The sequence below is a fragment of the Folsomia candida genome, unplaced genomic scaffold, assembly GCF_002217175.1.
Source record: "Folsomia candida strain VU population unplaced genomic scaffold, ASM221717v1 Fcan01_Sc001, whole genome shotgun sequence".
Classification (NCBI taxonomy): Eukaryota; Metazoa; Arthropoda; class Collembola; order Entomobryomorpha; family Isotomidae; genus Folsomia; species Folsomia candida.
Genome location: NW_019091193.1, coordinates 18,713,603 through 18,733,981, shown reverse-complemented (window position 1 = coordinate 18,733,981; position 20,379 = coordinate 18,713,603). Strand labels below are relative to the sequence as shown.

Sequence of the window (20,379 nt, the reverse complement as noted above, 5' to 3'; positions counted from 1 at the left end):
CAAGAAAGCCTGCTCGAGAACAATAAAGCCGAAATCTTTGAATATAAGAACCAGTATCTAGCTAGGACGAGTCACTTTAAACGACCGTAATATGTGATGTGAATATGAAATATTAAGTGTTATGCGGTCAAATGCCGTATTTTCTAAGAGTAAACCATAAGAAGACAATTCCGGCAGGAAAATTGCGTCGGTACTGTAATGCAAATATAATGTTGCCTTACTTTATGCATATATGCATGTGTACAGCTTAAGAACTCGAGTTGAGATTTTAGACTTTCCAGACGCTGTTCTTATAAATCCGCGTTGAGTTGGCAAGAGAAAATATATGCGCGTAAGAGTAACAGCAGCAACTAGGATTTGAAGTATGCATATAGAGAAGAAAGGTAACCTTAACTTGTGGGGCTTACAAGTGTCCCTCTGGAATTATTTACTGGAGCCTCGCACAGGCATTAGGAATTTCGTAATGCCAAAAACAACCCCAAGTCTCATCCAGCAAGTACCAGCATCACTCCATGTACTGCTGACTACGACGACTGGGTATTAGGACATAACTACTCCAAGATTCGATGCTCTGTTTCACATTATTATATCCGTCCACGGTGCTTGAGGAAAGTGAGGCTATTGGGCTAACGCTAACTGATGGTAACGAGAGTAAAAGCAAAGTAAACCTCATCTAAATTCATGTGTAGATTCACTTCCCCACGAAAAGGAAACAACCCGCGAGAGAACCCTGCAATGTAATTCAAAGTAATTCAAGGCTGGGCGCAGAGCTATCGTACGCACGTGTCCGTATATGATGCAAATTTCATATTGGCTGCAAACCAAACGAATGTCTAATACTCTGTTGCTCCATCTTAAACAAACATACCATTCATGAGTAATAGTTGAAATCTGGAGCCACTTCAGCGGCAAGACATATCGCTTCCTCGTAACAGGCCGTTAAGAAATACAAAGAATTAATTTGATTTCCTTCTCGTGGGTCCGGAGATTGGCGTGATGTGATTTCAGGACTATAATTTATTTCAACCGAAATATCAGGAAAGCGAAGCGGGTGAGTGTATGTAAGCAAATAAATGTTCATATCTTGCATACGTATCGTATGTATCGCAATGTGCATTTTCGGCTAGTTCACTACTTTCCTTGGCTGTTTCACTAGATTTTTCGAGGCACACACCCATTTTTCATCACGTAACAAGCTCAAGTTCCATGTAGTGGGTATATAATGGTAGGTGTGGTTGGTGGTGGCATGGCGCAGAAGAAATCGGAGCTGTAACCTTTAAACTGAAGGAAGGAATGTCTCACATTTTCCAGCTTCATTTACCTAATAAGAGGGAGTGAGTGGCGTATCGTGATACGGATTTGACATTGCATGGTTTGCCTGGCAGCTAGGTCAACGAAACCCGGCCCTATTAATCTCCCCGCTTCCTGCACCACCAGGTATGCACCAAAACCAACCGTTTTTGGTGACTGCATGGTGGTCGTCTCGACACCCGACCATATATTTCTCTCGCAAATAACAAGTGCTACTTCTTCCAAGTGAAGAATTATAATTCCATCAACTCAATTGTTCAGAGTTTCTCAAATTAATTTCCTTTGCAGTTTGGTTACTTTGTGCAATGTTCTCTTTAAAGTCATCCTATCTGCGAAGGCATTGCGATATGGCTCCCCTCCTCTTGGCTGAACCCATTTCAAAAGCCCGTTTTCCTATTTAGATTTGATGGGCTTACACTTAGTGCTTTGGAGAAAGTAATTTGCAATGTTTGGATGACAGAGGCGGTGGTATGTGGATACCTGGAGCCAAGGCTTGATTTAGATTCGACTGCGCATTTGGCAAAGAATGAGCTGGTGTCTTGGACTCTTGTGCTGCTTGAATGTGATATCACTAACCGACGCTTTCAACTCTACAAAATAAATGAAAACTTGCCCATCATCCTCTCCTTTTCCTGCCTTTCTGAGTCTCGGAGCTCTGGTCCCGTACTTTTCTTTCTTCACAAAACCCACCTCACCCTCTTTCCGTAAAGTGAATCATGATATAAAACCTTCATTTGGAATTTCTTCCCTTTTCACCTGAATGAAATCACGTGGATGAATAAAATTCGAGAAAAACCTGCAAGTTCTCTCTGTGCACAAAAGGAAATATATTTTGCATTTACTTACACTTTGGGGATAAGTAAATAAAATGCGGCGTGTCTTAAACTTGAGTTCGTTTATATTGAGTAACATTACAATTTGTGTGTCGAAGTCGGCATGTTAAATTCCGTCGCATTTTCTCAGACACTTGTTTCTATTCATGCTCCGAGTGAATTACCTGCACTTTCAGAAAATTAAAATGTTTTCTATATATTATTTTCGAAGAAACTGTGAATTAATTCAAGTGCTGATACAGTGCTCACATATGTAGTCCACCTGTAAGGAGGAGCAAAATGCAAAATGCCTTTGACGTTGCAGTTGAGTGCTGGACTTGGAGAAAAGCAATTATTTTATCGGTATTCCAAACATTTTCTCAGGCTGTCTCTCTAAAGGGGCATAAAGTTGCAGTTGCACAACAGCGAGAGGTTGGAGAGTTGCCTGTTTGACTGCTACTTGGACGTTTGGAGTCGACAAAGGCCAACCCAAATCCATTTGAGATGATGAGACGATGTATCTTGAAGATGTAACGTAGCGAATGTAATGATATTACTATATTATGCGAGATAATATTCTATTTCGGAACACTGCCACAATACCAAGTGCAATGAGGACGCAGGATCTGCCTGGTTTTCTGTCTTGCCTGTTTAATTATTATGTCTCAATGTAGGAAGAGACATTGTATCATACTTGCGTAATTAACTAGAAATCAGTATGCATGCATGCAATAAAGCTAAAGTTCCACTTTGCATACAGAGAAAATCGAGAAAGCTACACGGATAAAGCAGAGTGGGAAACCAAATTGTTGTTGTTGTTACCTGCAGATTTTGGATGAGTTGTTGGCAAGCGATTGGAGGTACGTCATTTCCTATCGACACGACCAGGTCCTCATAACCCCCATGACTGTTAATCCTGAGTCCGTTTCCCGTCCCCAGCATCAGACTCGTACAAATAAAAAGGGTCAGGATAATCCTCCCTTTCGTTCCCCCTCCGCCTCTTCTGAAGGATGGTGACGATGACGAGTATGAATGTGACGCTGTTCTCTCCAGGTCGCTCTGACAATTAATCAGATCCTCCATGTCACTACCTTCGCTACTGCTTCTGCTGATAATCTTTACTGAATTACTAAACTTGGATTTCATCATTGTCATTCTTCTTCTTGTTCCTCTCCGACTCACAACTCGAGTGAGTTAAGCATTAAAGGAGTAACCTCTGAAGACTTGGCAATTAATTTGGTGTTAGTACAACTCTTGCTCAGACTACTCATTACACGGAGATTAATACTCTTGTTCCTTTGCCGACACAGAGAAGATCAAATGAGCTATACAGTCAGTTCAGTAGTCCAAATGGTGAGCAATAACGATCGGTTTAATGGACTTTTCACAGTTTAACGTCCAGAACAAGGAGTACCAGTAGCATTCAAATGCGAGGAGGCTTCTTTCGTATTATGTATCCCTTCTCTTTTTGTTGTTAGACTATATTGTTTATGTTTTGCACTCGTACTTACTGGCGAGGAAAATATAATGAGTCTTTGTGTACGGTCACGTTGAACTAATTTGAATAAGAGTTCCACTTCATAAATTTAAACATTCACTTTCCATTGGCACGCCACTTTAACGTTATTACCTCGAAACGGTGGTTTAGTTCGGCTGCTTGATTAGGATATTTAAATGTTGAACGCCTTCAAGGTGTAAATTAGTAACACAACTCAATCGCGGTTTTTGTGGTCAATAAAAACTTATTTTGTCGCCTCTAACCTGCGACGATTTTGCAGTTGTTGGGCAGACTGGTTGCTGGTTGGTTGGTGAGTTTATTGTTCTGAATTTCAATCCAATTTGAAATCAAATATTGAGATGTCCTCCATCCGTCGTGATGAGTTGTTGTTTACCTGCACGGTAGGAAATAAAATATTAAAATTTTATTACTCAACGCAATTTTGCAAAAGTTGGATTGATAGGAGAATATGTAAGGATAATGGAGTATGAATATTAATGAGCTAATACTTGGATTCCTTCCCTCTCGATTGTACTCAGAGTTTGGAATTTTGTCCGTTAAATAATGGATTGAAATGAGTATTGATAATATATTCGATATGAGTATTGCAACATACATGGCAAAACAATAATGTCAACCAGCCCGGCCAAATCCGCAAGCATGTACAAATACAGAAATTTGCAGTGTCAAATGACTTACTGGAACTACAGCACAGAAATCAATTGGAGTGGAGTTGTGGCATTGTGTTGCGTTTGTAGTGTCTAATATCTCACTGAACCATAACACGTAGTCAACAACTGATGACTGAATTATCAGGATTGATTCCATGATAAGTAATTAAAGTACTTCTCATATATCGTCCAATGTCCAACAACGGTTGGGTTGGCTAATACCAATAGTGATAAAGACACCATTGATGAGATAGTGCAAGACACTGAAGCTTCAACATTATAGAAAATTCGGAAGTGCCAGGCACGAAGAATTTCATTTGACCGTGATAATTAGGGATGCCGAATCAATGGAAGATACTTTATTGCCTTTATTGCCTCTGTATGAAAGATAAGCATGAAGGAATATTGTACGTATGTACCTCATACATACACACCTACATGTTTTTTTTACCATTGAACCATTTTTCACCGAGCCGCATGCACATATGGAGATATTTTCAAGCATTTGTAATCATTATCAAATTATTTGATAAGGTTAACACTGTAAACTGCTTGCACTTTAGTTTGTATTCATATCATCCGAAGTTCGCTTCAAAGAACAATCAGGCGTTTGTTCTATATGGAGATTACGACAAAAATGGAAAATTACGACACTACTCGATTAGAAATATCTCAGCAACGATATTGACATTTGCTGCATATTTGTATCACTTTATATTGACATTTGCTGCATATTTGTATCACTTTATCGACAAAATTGAGATATTGAGACATCAGGAATTAGTATTTAAGTACATATGCATGTGCTCCTTGGGTGTTATTTTTTCATTTTTTTTGTCTGTTCTCTATCATTGTGCATGGCACATATGTACATACGCATTTATGTAGGCGTTATACAAATAGCTACATATATATAATTTTAGTATCTGTAGTACATATATTACACGGATAATGACGCATTCGAGGAGTATCTTTTATTCCTTTAAAGCGAACCCTATTTTAGTATTTTCAAGTTCTTTCAAATTAAGATAAGTAAAAATTTTAAAATCAGATGAATGGAAACAAGTCCTGAATACTCGTGATTTGACATGGTATTGAGAATTGACGCTGTGGTGTCGATGTTAGGCAACCCAAATTTAAATGACAAACCAAACAATTTGAACAGGTGTGTATGGCTGAAACGAGTGCCACACGTCGCTCACTGAGAGCGTTGGTTAATATAACTTTTAATATAACTACAAGAGAATGCCAAGCTTGCAGTAAAATGTATAAAAGTTGCATGGTGCCAACAACATAGGGATAAGCCCAGCAGTGGTGCTGCTGATGCAAGGAAAGGCTTATTGCATTACAAAAACGAGAGGAAACGTTTCCGCTGCAGGTTGCTTCTCTTTAGATTAAGTGAGATTAGATTAATACCAAAATTATGTGGAAAGGTTCAACTCTACAGGAACTACTCGTCGCGCTTCCATGCGCTTAAAAAACTCTTAAAATCAGCAAAACCCCCATCACCCAACGTAACATTTTAGTTGTAATTGGGCAGACCTTCACCTAACCTCTCTCGTCATGTGCATATGTATTTATGCATATCTGCGCTGTACTTCTGCCCCCTCCCCAAGTATGAATCCACCATTTGCTTATTCCATATCCTGTGGATATTTTGTGGAGTAAAACACAAAAGTTTATTTAAATTGTATTGTAATATCAATGTTTATTCGTCAATTGTAAATTGGAATCTGATGCAATAGAAAATGGGACTCCAACCGGCTTAACCTCGGTCACATATCAATGATTCCTTCGTACGTGTTTTACAAACCTTGATTTTTCTCTTTCACTTTCAAATATTTTTTTATTAAAAATGTTGACGAGAAAAAAATCTATCAAGATAAAACATTCCTTCTATGCATACAAACTGGTATGATACATTTAAAGGTCTTCAATAGAGAGTACGTACGTATGCATGTGCACAATAATTATGTGAGCTGAGTAATTTCCTGCGTCTGACTCTCCATTACAATAAAAACGATGTGGTTTGGTTTATTAAATTGGGTTCAAACCACCCATTTTCCGGTTTTATTACACGGTTTTGTTATTTTGCACCTGACTTGTGCGAATTTGTCTGCTTCTACTTGCAAAAAACGCACCCTTCTCGCAAGTACTTATATATAAGTAGGTTCGGTAAGACTACTACATATAGCTCGTCTTGAACTTTGTGTGAACTTATCCGCACAGTTAAAGAATCTTACATATTTGGATTTTTCCACATTACGATAATAGTACCAGCACCATTATGTGTGCTTGAAACTTTGAAGACAAGAAGCTCCATGTTATTAAACCAATTAATTTACTCTCGTACGTAGCATGCTCTAGCAAATAATATGGATTATTCCTGAGTGAGTGAACTTTTGAGAACTGGTCGCCTTTCCTGCCATCCTAGAAATTACTTTAAAACGCACCAAGCCATATCTCAGGTACAATTACTAACGACATGAAAACTATACGTACACTTCTCAACAAATTACTTCTTTTCCAATTTCACAACCATTTTCCGTTTAAATCTACTGCACCAGAACTCCAAGGACGGACGGTACGGAGCTTGCGATTCTTGAAGCATTACAACAAATTCAAGTCTAAAATTAAAGAAATTGATGTAACAAGAGATTGCATTGAACTTCATTCCTGTGGCCAAAAACATTCAACTCTCATTGCATTAAATATTTGAGGAAGGTGGAATCAGCGATGGGTAAAATAAAATAAATAAAACTCTTCCCATCTCCTTTGGGTGCAATTCAGTGCAGCGAGCTGGCCATTTCAATCTTCCTCTGCACAAGTAGTGCGAGTTCACCTTTACCTGCCTCCTCCTCCCCAGAATGTGAGGCATAAAATATGAAAATCCATATTGAATGACTCATGGGCACTTCACTCAAAAGTGCACACAAAAAAGAAATAACATTTAAGGCATTGAAATGTTATTTGAATAACAGCGGACACAATTTTTACACTCTTATATGATACAACTTGATATTAATTTCAGGACAATTGCAATTTTACAGTGAGAATGAAAATATGCACATTCTGAACAAACACAATAAAGTCTTGCTCAGTTAAAAATAACAGTTATTAAGCACTACAGCCCATTACACATTTCACTCAAAAATGTAATAATAATTTTATGACAATCGAATATTTACGATTGTATTGTTCATCCGCTGAAATAATTCTCAGATCAGACACAAATGTGTCATTTGTAAAAATTAAATGAACACAGTAAAGCATGAAATAAGAAAAAATGCTGGAAAGCGATACCGTTCATTTATTCGAAGCATTTTAATACTTCTATTTCACTCAACACGAGTCTTTGTCAAATTACAGATATTCTGAAACGACAAAGACAGAATTGATACCTTTGATACCTTTTTGTTTTTGTAATAATTCCTTCAACAAGAAACAAAATCCAAGCAAGATGCAATAACAAAAGATGGAACACAAGTCCGATACTCTTGTCAGTATTGTACTTAATACTTAAATGCTTGAAGCAACGAAAGAAAAAATCCTGAAAATGTCTCTGGATTTTGTAATGAATAATGAATTAGTTATTCTTACATGAACCTTCAGTCATCATTAAAATAAATTATTTCAAACCTAGAAATTGCATAACAAAGGATAAAGTTGAGTCTCTCTTCAGACACAATTAGCGTCATAAGCACAACTACTTACGTTGTATTTGTAGTGCGTAGCAGGTTAAAGGGAAAAAATACTTTTGAAGATTCGTACGCCTATACCGTGAGAGATTATGCAGTGAGTGTACCAATCCGTTAGTGAGTACTGTTCCTGAAAGTTTTTTTATGCATGGAGGAAATAAGTTTCCTATTTAGGCAGATGATGATAATAATGATACTTGCAGACGGTACAGCTGGTTTTTAGCATAAGGTGGAACAACAAAAGTTGTATCTGGTGGACGAGAAGCATGTTGGTACAAAAACACTAATGCGATTGCAATGGTTAGCCGAAGTAAAGTATATAAAAATGCACATTTTCATGTGAGAAACATAACATACTTAGCTTCCACATAACAAACTTTAATTGCTAAGATTAAATTATGTTTTGGATAAAATTCTTTCTTTAGAATAATTACAGTTCTTTCATAAATATATGATTCCTTTGGACCGAAACTTAAATCTATGTAATTTTGCTCAAGGTGGATCAACAAATAAGTATGTTATGTAATAGGACCCATTTTGCATTTGTATCAATCAATTACAGGGCTAGTCCTCTATTACATCAGGAACTTCCTCAGTGTTTCTCCAAAGAAAGTCGCAAACCCAATTTATGTCAAACCAAAGGCAACAAAATGGTGGAAATGATGCTAATTTTTGCTCATTAAAGTTTAAGACGATCTGTTTGGCAAATTGATCTGCCAGTGTGTTTTATATCAATTCATTCAGAATTGGGTGACATGGATGTAATTTAGTTATTTCAATTATAGGTCGACTCTGCCATTACGGATTCTTAATGGCCAAGCTCAAAGGCAAGCAGGACATTTATTGGATTTTATTAGTGAGGATAAAGTGGAGCGGTTAAGGAGGATAATTACGACGCTCTCAGAAGGGAATGGATACTTTTTTATCCCTTTCCAAGACCATAAAAATATCAAGGTGAGATAAGTCTGATACTTTTGCAACTGTTGTACAAGCACCGAAAAAGTTTAGTTTAAAGGAATTTATTAACAGAAAGGGAGAAAGGCTGAGAAAGTAATCCTTGGTCACGGTGTGGACGTTGCCGAGTGGAGTGGACAGTCGGTGGACACAAATTCGTTAGTCGCATGAAAGTTTTCTCATGTCCTTCCGAATCTACATCGTCATCTAAATCTAACATCACACAAGATTTAAGACTTTTAGATTACTCTTAAATCTAACCGTGTTTACCCACCGAAACTACTTTGATACATTTTTTTTACCCACTCGGGCGGCCTTCTTCTCGTACATAAGCATTTCTGTTAGGAGGAGCAAACTCTTAAAGCTCAATGGAAAACTTCAAAGAGCAAAATAGATTGAGTGAGTGACTGAGGCAGTCCGCTCCATTTTGGTCAGATTTAAATTTAAGTTTACAGTTGGTCGTTGCATGAATTGCGAAAAGAACTAAGGGCTACAGAAACCTGTGCCTAACATAGTGACACCTTTTCTGAAAATTTAATCAGGAATGTTTGGAAGATACAAATAAAACATGGTCACCCCATCATGAGCCTGCAAGAAATCCAATGTTTCGCTTCAAGAAAGCAGAAAGTTTTCTTCGCTTTCACCAGAAAACATTGATTTATTTACCGATTTGTATTAAACTTTCAAGAACAATTTTGCCCATATTATACATTACTTCCTTTCCCAGGAAATAGAACTTTCTATTGTGATACCCATACGAGGCTAATTCCTTATTCTCTAGTTCAAAAGAGCTGAAAAAGCTAAATCTGAACCAAATTTTGTCGAATTTATTTCTCAATATTATAAGTTCCAAAGATTTTCGTGGGTGTCTGAATTATGTGTTGTACATATTTCTGTATGTCTCTAGCCTAATAATCCTAATAATACAATCCCGCAATGGTGCTCTTGCATTATTTGTGTATGGCGAGAGATGTTTCAGCCCGTGCATAACTTGGACGCGTCGGAGAGAAAGAGAGAGCTCAAGCGGTTGGCTGGTAACGGGCTGTTGTGGTTTCCTTTCAGTCGTGAATGTGGCCAAACATCCGCAACAGCTCAGAAGCTCTAAAGTTTGATCAATGTCCAATTCCAATCCAAGTTCCAACAACAATTCGAATTTGAGCATCCGACAAGGTTTCCTTTAGATTTGGGATTGGTTCTCACCACCGCCGCCACTACATCACACGCGCAAATACAGAACAAACACAAAATAAGGAGGGGAAGCGGGTGAAAGTACGATGAGAAAACACGACAAACATATAAATTTATTTGGCAGTGTGGTTATTCCCATCATCAGCCAGGAAGGTGCATAGGGTGTAGACTTTGGATTATATTAAGTGCGTGGAAACCTTCGTATTGTTTGTCTGACCATTTGCAAGTTTCTTGGCGTGTAAGATTTTTTGCTTAAGCAGGACAGCAATGTACAGTTCAATGCCAATGACATGAAGGAGTTGATTAGGAATAAATGTATAATATTTGATTCGAAAATTGCATTTTCATGAAATCGATCGGTGTAATCAATGAAAAAAGGAATACGCAATTAATGTTTACTATCATCCAATTCCAAAATCATTGGATCTTACAGCGTTGTTCACTACAAATTAATTAAAGAGAAAATCAAACTGCTAAAGGGCGTATTACATAACGTGTTAATACGGACACAGGGATGACCAGTAAAAAACCTCAGTGACAGGCTTTACTGAATTGTCCGAGAGGTGTTAAGGATGCAGTGTGGCGGAGCGGAAGTTATTCCTATTGAATTACTGTTGTCAATTTGGTCGCACGTCACATTTACTGAACGCTTAGCAAAACGGATAAAGCTTTCAAAAACTTCCTTCCGGGCGAATGACCAAATCGGTTTGGTTAAGCAGATGCACTAATGGCAGAGACATGATGTCATTATCTTTTCACATATGCAAATTAGTTTGTCAATATCAGATAATCCGAAGAAGGTTGGGTTCTGACACGTTGGCTTTATTCACACTACACTCTTCTCCGTCATGTATTTAGTCCTGCATATTTTGTGAAACACAACTTTGTCTCAGCATAGCATGTAAAGTCTGCGAGCACATACGTATAAATGCACGATTGCATTAGTCGTTTCGTTTTATTCAAAAATTGTGTATTCGGTCGGAGAAAATCCCTCATTACCAATTCCTATATGATTTCAAACAAATTGAAACACGTGGCTTATTTATTTTGAAAAGTATCCGAATGTGAATTTTGTCAGATGCAGCAATATGGTGTTGATTTTTTAATTGGAACTTGAAAATCAATTTTTGGACGCGATAATAATGCAGCTAGAATTTTAATAATAATCATGTACATTAACCTAGGAATGTTAGATTGCCTGGGCATATACGACACGTACACATTGGTATGTATGTTATTTACACGACGGTAGGTAGTTTTAGTAATAAAAAATTATAGTTGTAAGCAGTAAACTTTTACATGCATGCATATATTTGTAACTGAAACATGGTTTTAAGTCAAGTTCCTTGTTTGTATGTAGTCCTTTCATTGTCCATTCAACATGTGAAACGTAGAGGTAAACACGACAGTATGTTATGTACTCACAGTTCTTGTGAAATAACGTATGCATACTGAATTCAATTAAGCAGCACATTGTCGGGCTGCAGACTTTCTCGAGAAGTTGCTCTCTTACTTATTATGCCTCAAGGTGAGGATAGAGTCACAGTGCTCACATAATAAGCAGTTAAGATTGCAGACTTCTACAAACGAGCTAAATCCGTAAGTTGCTTTAATTCAGGGTGAAATTGAATAGAATATTTTAATTAGAATGAGGCTTTTGTCCTTTTTGTTGACTCTGACCAGATATTCTCATGCCGCAGCGCTCAGCAACCGGGTGTTGGTGAAAGGCAGGAGGGTTGCGTTGCGAGAAACCTTAAGCAAGAGTGATGTTGATTTATGGCAGAAAATTAAGCAACAAGAAAAGCTCGCCCCCAATTCCATGTCCGTGATAATGCTAATTCTTCTATCCTGAATACAGTTCTTCTTGAATACTCTCAGGAACTAATAAGCCTCCAGGTAAACGAGCAAAATTATTAAGGTCTCTCCTCTTTTATCTGCCATTTTATACATCTAATCACAAATTGCACAAAACCTAGAAATACACAAGTCTACCCGTCTCTACATAAGTAGTGAGAATAATTATTTGGTTCTTAGAAATTGTGAAAAGTTAAATCTAAACCACCCAACGTACGTTGTAGTACTTTTATACATTAGAATTAAATCCAGATATCAACATACTCTAGATTTTTTATTAGTAGTTTTATTTTCTGTTCTTTAATTAGTTCATGCGGGCTCGAATTACTTTTTATCTAGAGAATAGTTTATCTCTTTAGCCCGAACCAGGGCTTATGTAATCGGCATGTCTGTCTGTCTTTCGATAATTCTCCTACGGCCAATTTTAATAGAAAACATGTGCCTTGGCATACATGAGTATGCCAAGGCACATCTAGAAATGAGTCTAGAAAGACTCATGAATAGCAGATGCGTAGGTTGAAATTTCGAAATTTGTATAGGAGTCAATAGGAATGTTAATAAATACTTCGAAAAGTTCCAAATTAAGGAATAATTCACGCTAATTAACTTAAGATTTAGTGCAAAATATTCTAATAGTTAAAAAATCTGATAGCTAACAAAAATTTTAACTAATAAATCCCGGTTCGGGCTATGCAAAGCTGTCCTGAGAGGTTTTATTATTTCTTGTCTTGTCCAAAAACTAGTCAGTCAGTCCATTCTTATATTTCTATCCTCCTCGGATCTGTCGTCTCATTCTTCATTCGTTCGTGAGTATGTTTGTATGTACGACTCACTCAGTTAATACTTCAACTTTTGCAAGTGTTATGTCCGTCTCTTCAGAGTGAAATAAAAAGAGAAAGTCACAGAGAAAAATCTCTCATCCGTCCAACATCGTTCTTACATTAGTTTTACTTTTGCTTCAAGTCCAGCTCCAGATTCCACTCGGCCTTGCCCTTTTCCTAGCCTTGTTTTTTTATTGAAGGAAATCTGAAAATATATGTGCATCAAGTACGAGAGACGAACTTATAAATTTTCCAAGCTTTTGAACATTGACACAACTTCATTATTTTAAATTAATAATAATCAATGAAATCTGAGAAACACGCGTTGAACCTGAGTTTTGTGTTAATAAATTTTACTGAATAGAGATAAATTTTAGTCTAGAAGGAAGTACTCTAAAATCTCTGATTAAATTGAAACCATTGAGCATGAATCTGCTAATCAGAATGTATTCACATTAGTAGCACAGATAAAGCCTTATCAACAAATATAAGCTGACGTTGAATCAGGTTCTTTTGAAATCTTGTACATAGGAATAAAATAAAAATATCTGCAGATAAGAGAACCAAGGTTCTTGTTCATGGGAGATTGTAGAACTCTTCATTCCTTCATTTCTCGCAAACAAAGAGTAAGCCAGGAAGGAATACCTTGTGAAATGAGAACCTTTGGTTTCATTATATTCCTTGATAGAGGGAAACGAATTTTATTCTGTGCTTCATCAAGAAATCATGATAGTCATGATACATGTGTGAGTGGGGGCTGCGAGATATGAGAAATGTGAAGAAATTTTAGAATATAATCCAGCCAAAAGGCTCAGTGATCAAATCAAAATCCAGGACGATAGGGCTTTGTGACAGTCAGGCTTTTTCTAATATAATTGCACTGCTCCCGTTCCTATGTATGAAAACTCGATGAGAAGACATTCTAAATTTGAAACACACTTTTATATTTTTTGCCAATGGTGTATGCATTTTATAAGTTTTCTCGACATTTCTCCGAGGTGCTATTAACTAGAAAGTATTCAAATAATGGCTATGCATTACGAAAATCACTATATGTACACATACATAGACGGGAGAGATGCAGAGAGATTGAGAGATTTTTTTTTTCTTGAACGACTTCTTTCCCAATTCAATCCCACCGGTATAATCCTTTACATTGAATTCAAGGATGAATGAAGTTGGGAGGAAAGGGAGAAAAAAATCGCTTAATACGTCCACCGACCACCTCGATCAGTTTGATACGTTTTGAGTTACTCTACCCATTCATATTGATTAGCTCAGGACTCTTTCGTAGGCCATGCTCACACGGCCAAATCCTCCAGCCCGCCCAACAGATCTTAAGCAAAGGCCAGCCAAACATAAAGAATACTGGATCAAAGGGGGCTCGGAAACCAGACAGATTTTATCACTAGTTTCCAACTTTTGCAATAGTACAATTCAATTCTAACCTTCTGAAACCAAAGAAAGTCTTTGTATACTGGTTTAGATTATGTCCGTGTGCAAAGCTAACAATTTTTCTTTAGATTGTGAAGTGCAATCTTACAATAAGACTTGGTCCGCAATAAGCTAACTTGAGAATATCGCAAACACAGTTAATACTTAATACGAGAACTACGACCACAACGGGAGAAAGAATTTAATAAGTTACATCTACAGAACGTATCAATTTGTGATAACTCCGATATAGCAGCCAATCTACACTAATAATTTTACGTCTAGAAATTGATGACGGGTTGCAGCGTGTAAATGTGGTGGCCTTTATAAGTTTTGTGCATGATTCGTCTATGCATACCTTGCCTGCCTGTGGATGAAGATTGTCCAATTGGCTTGAAAACGTCATTTTATTTGACAGGAATGAATGAGGTTTAATTCCGTCGAGATCATTTCTCTTGGGCGGGTCACTACCCTCCAGTCCCATAAAGCTCACAACTACACATCTACATACTACTCAACCATGCAATCTCAAATACAACAGCATGCAACTCATCAATATGCAAATATAAATGTAGTAGCTTCTCAAAAGAACAACGCAATCCAAAATATCTATAACATTTTTTTATATAAAACGTTACTGGAACTTGAAAAAATCTTTATTCGTAGCAAGGCACATGAAATGCTTTCTCCCGCATGGCTGATCTAACTTCGTTACGCTTCGCTCGCCTTTTAGTTATATAATTTTGCATGAAAAGTAAATGATGAACTCATTGACTCATTAGGTAGGGAACAAATATGTACACTTACACAAAATATTTGTCCAATCAGCTACGCAGTTGTACGTTGTTGTACTATATCCGAGTAAAGCCTAAACTATTTAACCCACATCACGAAGCAAACTTCCAGAACACGAAATTAGTGTATACAGTCCAGCCCAGCGAAACTGCATGTGCAAAATATATATAATCCTGCTCCAGTCCACGCAAGAAGGAATGAATATTTAAACATGTCGGCAGCACCAACTTTATGTACGCGTAATGGATCGAATTCAATTGTTTATAAACAGTGGGACTTGGAGTGAAAAGTTAACTGATTCCTAAACGTTTTACTAAAAAAAGTGTTTAATTCTGACGTGGTTTCTAAGCTCGCCCATTCTTTAACAGCCGAATGTTTAATTCCTGGTAATACTGCTAACTACTGGTTATCGAGAGGAAGCTGCTTGTGAAAGCGATTACTCCTTATGCATTCTCCTTTAAGAAAACAACAATTACCGTTCAATCGATTGAGTTCCTGCATATTAAGCAACACCACTAATACATAAATCCCAGGGAGGGTAAATAAACAACATGACAATTTTCTGACAATCTTTCATATACGTCGAAGTCGTTAAAGAAAGTATGTAATTAATGCTAGTGCACAATAAATATGTAATTTCGCATGTTCTCATTTCTTTTTATACGTATTTCCAAGCTATCAATGCCATACAAAATTCGAGGGCCGTGGAATGATTTTGCGGTGAAAGCAAAAAAAACACCACTTCTTTCAACTTTTCCACTCAGACAAGTTCTCCAGACCAGACCAGACTGTGACTCTCTGTTGACATGGTGGACTGGCCTCTGGAGAAAATATTTGAAACGTCTTCAGGACGGCGGAATATATCTAAAGCGCAGCAGCCAGCAGTTGAATAATGTATGTATGGCAGAGAACCTACAGAACGTGGCAGACTTAGCGTAGGCCGCATTTATTCAATTTCGTCGTCGGATGAGGTGCAGGTGGAAGAAGAAAAGGAAGCGACTGCCACTGTGACAGTTGACATCCTTTCCAACCATTGATCTCCCTCCGTGTAATACGTAACGTAACATCGAGTAATCTAACATTGCCAATTTAAGTAAAATTGGGATTCTCCGATGCTCGTACTTTGAACTTATCTCTGCCCACCCAGACTCACTTATAGCATAAGAAAGTTCCTACTCCTCACTTGCCATCACTGCCTTTCCTCCACTCATACACATGTGAATCATGCACAATAGTTGACTTGAGACTGCAGCAACCTTTCTTCGTACTGCATGGCTTTCACCAGGCTCGCTTCCTGTTTAAATCTGCATCTCAATTCACCCAGCCAGACTTTTGGTAATGTCACATCATCATCCAACTTTCTCTTGGTTGAGGCTGCAGGACAAGTGGATAATAATATGGAGCACTGGAAGAACGTGTGGTCATGACATTCTGGGTGAGTAAACCCGATTGCAAATAAATCCTGTGAGTTATGACCTTCCACATCTATATCATACACTTTCTTCTACATTTGAATTTCAAGATTCAACTTCTCTCCTTGTAGGAAATACGACTTTTAGGAAACCAAACCACTGCTGCAACAACCAAACCAAACTAACCTTTCCACTAAAACCACTTCCTTTTGCCACCCCTTTTCCCTCTTAACGTTGACCCATTTCTCTCGCCCACTCTTTACACTCTCCTCTTCTTCCCGTCTCACTTTTACCACCAGCCATAGATTACTTTCTCCAAGAAGTATATGGAATACGTACGAATGTATCTGTTCATGTTCTGAGCGGTATGGTGCGGATGCAACTTTTTATTAGGGCAGTATTTGCGTTTGAGAATAAATCTTGGCGTTGGTTCATTCCTTCAAGTATTACACGAACCACCATGTTATTCTCAAACTGGACAAATCCTTCCTGCTGTACCATGTGCCGTACCAGGAGCGGAATTCTGGGATGAAATCTTATCTAGTTTATCATGAAAAGCAACTCCCACCTTTTCAAGAAATAGAAATATATACGGTGAAAAGTAAACTTGAACTTACTCTGCAAAAGTTTTCTCCAAATCCGAGTGTCGAGTTCCTTTTTCTCTGTTTCTCACTGTTCTCCAGTCTAATGCAATCACAAGTCCAATTTTTCTCTGAATAATTTAGTTTCGCACTGTTAACACTCAAATTTGAATTTATTCAATTCCCAATTGTTTTAGTGGAACGGAGCAAGACGATTATAAATTACGAATACGTCGTGGACGACTTTTGTAGCAGAAGAGCAATATCATACAAAGAACGGAAGAAGGAACGAGAGAGTCACACTTACTTAAACTTGTTCACTTCTCGAGTTACTTCTTCATCACACGCAGACAGACACTCTCTGCTCGTTCGTAGTGCGTTTTTGCTCAAGTTGAGACAGACAAGTGGTTCTACTGTATTTTTAAATATCGAAACTTCTCGGCACAAATTCCCACGTGGGTTCTGTGCTGTTTTCTTCTTATGAATAAATTGCACAACTGATTGCTGTGTACTCTTTTAAAATTTAAAATTCTCATGAAAATCAGAGATCAGGAAATCCTTGTTGTTGTTGCAGTCAGTCAGGTCAATGAATGAATCCAAGAGTAACACAGTGTTTCAAAACAAATCACGAATTTGAGACAAAAAGTATAAGGTTCACACACACCCAGTTTTTATAGCAGAATGTTTGCTCCTGATAAGCTGCAAAATAAAGACACTCGTACGTTTATTGACTTTTTCTTTCTGATTGTAGACTGTTAATTAATATAATGTGCACATCCTCAGTCCCCTTTATGACGAAAGTGGTGGTTAGAAATGTTTGAGTAATTAAGGAATTTATGAATTAACAACATTCGTGTCTCATGTACGTATGTACGACAGTTTATATTTGTATTCGGTCAATTCTTGTGCAGCCAACTTTTTAAGTCCAATAGTGGAGAATTTTGCGTGTGGAGCGACCTTTTACAGGTGTAATTCACTAATTCTTGTACAACACACAACCACGAGCATGTGGTATATAAAGTTAGCAAAGTCAATGAGCTCGTGATCGTTAAAATTTCTACGACTATCCAAGAATTTATTATACAGATGAAAAATTGACAACTTCCTCCTCCACTATATCATCCATCCGACATATAAGAGGAACGAATGCTTACTTGATTACTCAGGTTGATAATAATGATGATTGGTATCTTGCAAAGCTTAGAGACGTGTGGGAACCCGGGGTAGTTTGTTGGTTGATTAATAAGGGAAAAACGAAACGGCTGGTGGAATTTGCTTAGGTCAAGTAAAATTGGTGTGGGTAACTCGGATAAATGTGGAGCTGGTGATACGAATTGTAAGGGTTGGATATCTGACGAACGCCTAAATCGACCAAAGGTTTAGTGAAGAAACAAGACGATAGAATCGTGTTCTCTCCTCAGCGTCCTGATAGCAACTGAGCTGAAAAGCCTGAGCTCTCGCATTTTCTCATCCCTGCCCCCAGTACCAAATTGTGTGCTGCAGCCAGGCGTCCGCTCTGTGTGCAGGCACTGACGAGTTTGTTTTGTGTAACGGAAGGAAGCCAGGACACAAGGTTTGCTTTACTGACTTGAATTTGAGTAGTTGAAAATGAGTAGGAAAACATGAAATGCAGCATTGGCTGTAATGCGTAATAAGGGTAAAAACAGTGAGACTGTCGCATTCATCTGGTATTTGCATTTCGTACATGCTTTACAATTATGTAACCTGGTTAGGGTAGTTAAATATATATAATTCAATGAAACTCGAAGCAGGTTAAAATATTTAGAGATAATTTTATTAGCTTGGAACGTTGGAAAGATAATTGATTCCGTCCATAATTACGTGGGCATTATCATAGTTTACCAATGGTCATATTCTTGAAAATTATTGAGCCCAGGAGACCCGTAAAAACTATATATTGAAGGTTTTGAAAGTTTTAGCTTTCTGCCGGGTGGGTTGTCTGGGTCGCGCCTCCTTGTCGAATTGGTAATGATAACTCCAATATTCACTTAACTTGATGGATTCTGCATGAATCTACAAACTCTTCGATTTTGTTATGAAATGGGTATTTATAATATTTTTTAATGAATATTGTATTATAATGGCCAATTGGAACTATATAGTCGAAGTTGAACATTTTAAATTCAAAATTGAAGTTGAATTTCTTATCCAAAAAATGCGTATAAAATAAAACATATTAATCCATCATTAATTTAAATAATTTCATGTTTCGTGAAAGCCAAGACATTTTGCACGTTGTCCCTTTAAAGGTCACAATTTTATAGTCGCAGATGTGGCGACTTTACTCGCATGCATTTTCATTTCTGACAATATTTTGTATTAAAAATGTATTTAATTGATCGCGTTGGTTGATTTTGCTATTGCTTTGCCAGTCACGACAACTCCTGGAAACACAGTCGTTACACTTTTCCCAGTCAAACAACATTCATTACATCCGGTCTTTAAAACATAGTGCAAGTTTAACGGGCACTAAGCGTAGCTGAAGTCAACCATACCATTCACCTTCCTGTTCGTTTCCACCATTCAACCCCAACCAGCCAGTCAGGTAAAATTATTTAAATTCTAATCTAATTCAACCAACCCTTTCAGCCCTGCCCTTCCTTCCACCACACCATGCGGCCAGATGCATGTTGCCCACTGATAATTTTGATCGGTGTGCTCTAAAGAGTCCAGGGAATTATTATTTTGGCTCTTCCATTCATTCAAACCATTCACCAAGTCAATTGTGGGTATTAGATGCTCACGTACACTCTGCTATCCTGTATTATTGGCAGGCTTATAAATACATGGTACGTCCAGGAGGAGGGAGGTGATTACAAACGTACAAATTTGGCAACGATATGCATCGCATAACTAGCAAAAATTGGTAATAGAGGAAAAATATTAAAAATTATAAAATTTGCAATAGAGCATGGTAAACCAATTATCTATGTACATTTGCATGAACAAAATGCATTGAAAATAAATATACTGGCTCATTGAAAACAGGAACACTAACCTGCTCGTTTGCCGTTAAATGTTTTTACTACCTATCATGCATCGATATTTCAGCAAAATTATTATGTGTGTAATATACTAAACTAAACTACGACAAAGTATCAAGTAGAAGATAAAACAGGAACGTCTGCTTGTAATTAGCGTGTATTCTATCAAATAGCTTACCAAAAATTATGAGTTAAACGCAAAATTTAAAAAACTTGTGAGATTCTACTTTAGTTTTTTTATTATTTAAACACAGTCTATAGTCGTAGCAAGTTACAAATGCACGTCATAAAAATAAGTGTCCATTATTTGCAAATTCGCATTAAATTCTAATCTAACTATATGTC

General features: G+C 37.4%; 1 protein-coding gene across 4 annotated transcripts in view; it reads right to left on the bottom strand.

Annotated features, from left to right (window-relative positions):
- Positions 1-18,475, bottom strand: part of LOC110858778 (calcium-activated chloride channel regulator 2) — a 64,386-nt gene extending 45,911 nt beyond the window's left edge. The window contains exons 1-2 of one of the 4 annotated variants that reach the window (XM_022107654.2): positions 17,066-18,475; positions 2,946-4,015 (exon numbers count right to left, since the gene is read on the bottom strand). In XM_022107654.2, the coding sequence (XP_021963346.1) occupies positions 2,946-3,278 (333 nt within the window). In that variant the 5' untranslated portion in view covers positions 3,279-4,015; positions 17,066-18,475. Of the gene's footprint in view, positions 1-2,945; positions 4,016-4,130; positions 4,395-17,065 lie in introns of those variants that run through there. The other 3 variants (XM_022107662.2, XM_035851148.1, XM_035851150.1) reach the window with 3 other exon arrangements.
- Positions 18,476-20,379: the final 1,904 nt, after the last annotated feature.